The sequence below is a fragment of the Saccoglossus kowalevskii genome, chromosome 3 (assembly GCF_978046115.1).
Source record: "Saccoglossus kowalevskii chromosome 3, keSacKowa6.1, whole genome shotgun sequence".
Classification (NCBI taxonomy): Eukaryota; Metazoa; Hemichordata; class Enteropneusta; family Harrimaniidae; genus Saccoglossus; species Saccoglossus kowalevskii.
Window position 1 is genome coordinate 34,426,923 of NC_140643.1, and position 3,814 is coordinate 34,430,736.

At 37.4% G+C, this 3,814-nt stretch overlaps 1 protein-coding gene across 1 annotated transcript; it reads left to right on the forward strand.

Moving 5' to 3' along the window:
* Positions 1 to 328: 328 nt before the first annotated feature.
* LOC102804489 (neuromedin-U receptor 2-like) lies at positions 329 to 2,024 on the forward strand. The gene has a single exon (XM_006820738.2). The coding sequence runs from the start codon at positions 612 to 614 to the stop codon at positions 1,731 to 1,733; it is 1,122 nt and encodes a 373-aa protein (XP_006820801.1). The 5' UTR covers positions 329 to 611; the 3' UTR covers positions 1,734 to 2,024.
* Positions 2,025 to 3,814: the final 1,790 nt, after the last annotated feature.

Genomic DNA, 3,814 nt, shown 5'->3' on the forward strand with positions numbered 1-3,814 from the left:
ATACAAGACATTTGAAAAATGTGTGGATGGCTCAAGCATGCTTATCGCTGTCTGTGAACGAACCATACGGTGAATGGAGAGTTAACATAGTATGTGAGTTCAACTACGTACACTTTTAAGTATAACCTGGGGCTACTGAAACACTGACAGGCTGTAAATTGTGTTGTTATTGTCAGTTGGTTGAATGGTTGGGAAAACACGCGAACTGAATAACTGTACAATTAACTATGCCTCTTAATCATCTGATCTGCCAGACTAACTGTGCAGATATGTACGCGCTGTTAGGATCCGCATTCAGAAATTCCTCACACTGATGACATATTGTGCGTTTATTTCATCCGATGAATGTTATTCTCCCGACGACAACTATAACACACGACTTCTTTCACAGGGAAAAGTATTCCGTGTCGTAGATCCGTCTTGTGATCGTATGAGTGTAAGTATGTAAGGCATGGGATGGCAGTCGCGTCGTTCCATTAACATCACTTACTGAGCAGCAGGCATGATTGACGATGCACTACACTGCCATGATGTCATAAACGTGGGAAACTACAACAATATTCAGTGTGTCTTTGTTGAAGAATCTGTGGTCGTATTCATCGCGGGTAGTCATGGAGAACTACACTGTTTACAACAACACTCCTACCGTAATGGCGGAAGACTTTGAATGTTTATACGGAACATTTGTGGATTTACCAATCGACATAATTTCAGTCATAATCGGAATATGCGGTATGTTAGGAAACTTGTTTTTTCTCTTCGTGATAGCTCGGGCAAGGTCTTTACAAAACGCGACAACGTATTTACTTGTGAGTCTGTGTATCTCCGACCTCGTTTATTTGCTAATGCACACTATTTTTAGGCCAAGGTGGCTACCGAAAGGCGACGCCCATACGTGGGACCAAGTAATGTGCATAAAGGGGAGTATAACCAACTCAATGTTTTCAGTTTCTATCTTCACCATATTGACCATCGCTGTCGAGAGGTATTTAGGTGTATGTAAACCCATGTTCTATAAAGTACACAGCTTAGATAAGTTTAGTAGACTCCTCCCTTTATTGATAACATTATGGGTCTTGGGATTTACTCTCGGTTTTACATATAGCATGCATTGCTACGTGAATACGGATTATTACGATGAAAACTTACTTTGGTGGGTCACCGCCGTTGTCATGACTGTAATATACTTTGTCTCAATGACTGTCGTTGTTGTGCTCTACGCGCTTGTTGTACAGAGAATTAAGCAGTCAAACGCACGACTTGAACGTTCGAAGAATTTCGACATACAGCGGCAGCGTGTCAACGTGGTTCGCCTCTGCATTGTCACCGCAGTTGTGTTCTTCTTCTGTTTGTTTCCAAGGACGTTGTACATCTTGGCGTATTTCAACTTTCTGGTGACGGGCGATAGCGATTTTGTTGACACTCTTTATTGCTGGAACGACACTTTTATTGCTATATTGATGATCAATTCGGCAGTGAATCCTGCCATTTACAATGCAACGTGTTCTATTTATAGAAATGCATTTGCCAAAGAGCTGAAATGTTCGTCAAAGAAATCGTTTGATCCCAAATCCGCTAAGAGTGACACACTTCCACGACGCAACACTGCCAATGACGACAGCGATTGGTGTGGCACAATGGTGTACGATACCTATCGCTTCTTAGGCGAACATGTGTGGATTCCTCGCAATCTTAACGTAAAACCTTGTGTGGATAATAACACCAAAGTATAATACAGATCACGTGATATATTGTTCAATTTCAACATTGTATGAAAGACGATAAAGAATCGTATTTATTATATGTGTATTTCTGAGCGACTAATTTATTCCTTCATTTACAATATATATTTATTGTGTGCATATGTCAACATAGTGACGATACTAAATTTATTTAAAGTGAGTACTAGTAACTACGAATTATTTATTCACCGGTCTTGTCATTGTAATGTATATCTTGTTACTATTGTTATACTTGAGATACAATATGACCGCATAACTAATGAATAAAATCATCAAAGTGTCTACGTGCCAGTTTTACATGGAGGACTCGGAGAAAGAACGAAAACACGCCCGCAATATAATTATGCATAGTATTGTAACATCAAGGTGTACATCGTTTTGTCATGCGTGTGAACAATCAGTCAGTCGATAACATAACATCGCTACATTAATACTAAATAGCTGCAGTGTAATTGTAAATCAAAACAATTTCTACATTGTCTCATGGAATTGTATTGCAATACAGGATATGGACTGGTGTAGTATCCACATATCATGACACATTGTAAATCTATAATGATTTACCTGATTCAGGGGCAATATATGAACATTTATTATAACCATTATATAATACATTATTACATTTCGTTCTGTATACGAACAGTGTATATCTTCAGTGTTATTAATCGCGTTTGTTATCATGAATACTATATAACGATCCCATCAACAGTAAATATAACTAGGGAGCAATCAGGAAACTTATGAAATCAATTGTAAATTTGCAATTATAAAGAGGGTTCATAATTTTTCATTAGATTGTAGATGATGAGCTAATAACACGCACACATCTGTGATTACTTCCTTAAGTGGAGTAAATATATCATATTTTTTGATTAAGTATGAAATTACTACAATGTAGGTGTCATATACGTTGTTGCTTGTGTTAAAAGAAATTTGAGAGATTCAACGAACAACTATAGAGTTAAAGAACCGTGACTAAGAATTAAGGAATAAATTCATTAAGTGTACTCGGTCAAAAACAATTTAGGATACAGGCACTCCTCTAAGCATATATGTGAAGATTTTGACGTAAAATTCTTTGCTGCCTAGATTATCGCAGTTGTATTGTTTCAGACATTCAACAACTCAGTCACGTAAATACTTACTCGTTACTTTGCTTGGCTATGCGATATTCGTCATGAAATAGCACACACACACTCAAACTAAAATGTACAACATATATTATGCATGGTCATGTGATTTAATTTCTCGCTTGACCAACTTCTCGGATTAAACTCGTCCTGTCTGTGAGTCAACGTAATTGACTCGATTATATGTTTTAGTGTTTTCATATGTTTTTTGTAATTGTAGTTGATAACTTGACAGAAAAAAATCTATACTTATGTTCGAGGAAGCAGAGCCTAGCCTCAAGCTTCGTTCAATTCGCCCCGTCGGGAATAACCCCGAATTGGCCTTTCCATGCAATAGTTATGCCTCTTTGCTCATTATCCGTCGTTTTATATATGGAATATTACTTATTTATGTGCTGCGTCCAATGAAACACAGAGGTTCGATTCGTTTCTAGTTATATTGAGACATGCATCACGAGTTACATATCGGATTTTTAATACTGTAGGAAGTGTGTCTAGTCCTATTGTTATACAGAATGTATGATTTTATCATCATACAATGAATTTGTATAACAAAATCGTAATGTCATAAATACATTGAATGAAATGCAATTAGTTCGTACGTGTACCGCCTACCAATTACAACCATAAAATCGTACGGGGACAGACCATCACGGAAGAGACAATTATTTATGTATTCCACGTGTAAGTCACATTTCCCAGCAGTGAAATGAATGGAATAAAAATCGGCTTCTAATGCCTAACAACGTCTGTATGTAGATAAATTCGTGTATACGTCTCCTCCACGTTAACATGATGGATGACGTTACATTTAAGTTATAAAGTCACATGCTCAGCATCTCCTTGAGGCGTTTGCTGTGTGAAAACGCGGTAAATAATGCTTCAGTTCTTGCGAATATGTAAATCACTAAGTATAGACCAGGGTATAGTAATTGGGCCTCA

What these genes read in the sequence shown, in the direction of transcription:
- LOC102804489 (XM_006820738.2), top strand. Translation starts at nt 612, where the DNA reads ATGGAGAACTACACTGTTTACAACAACACTCCTACCGTAATGGCGGAA.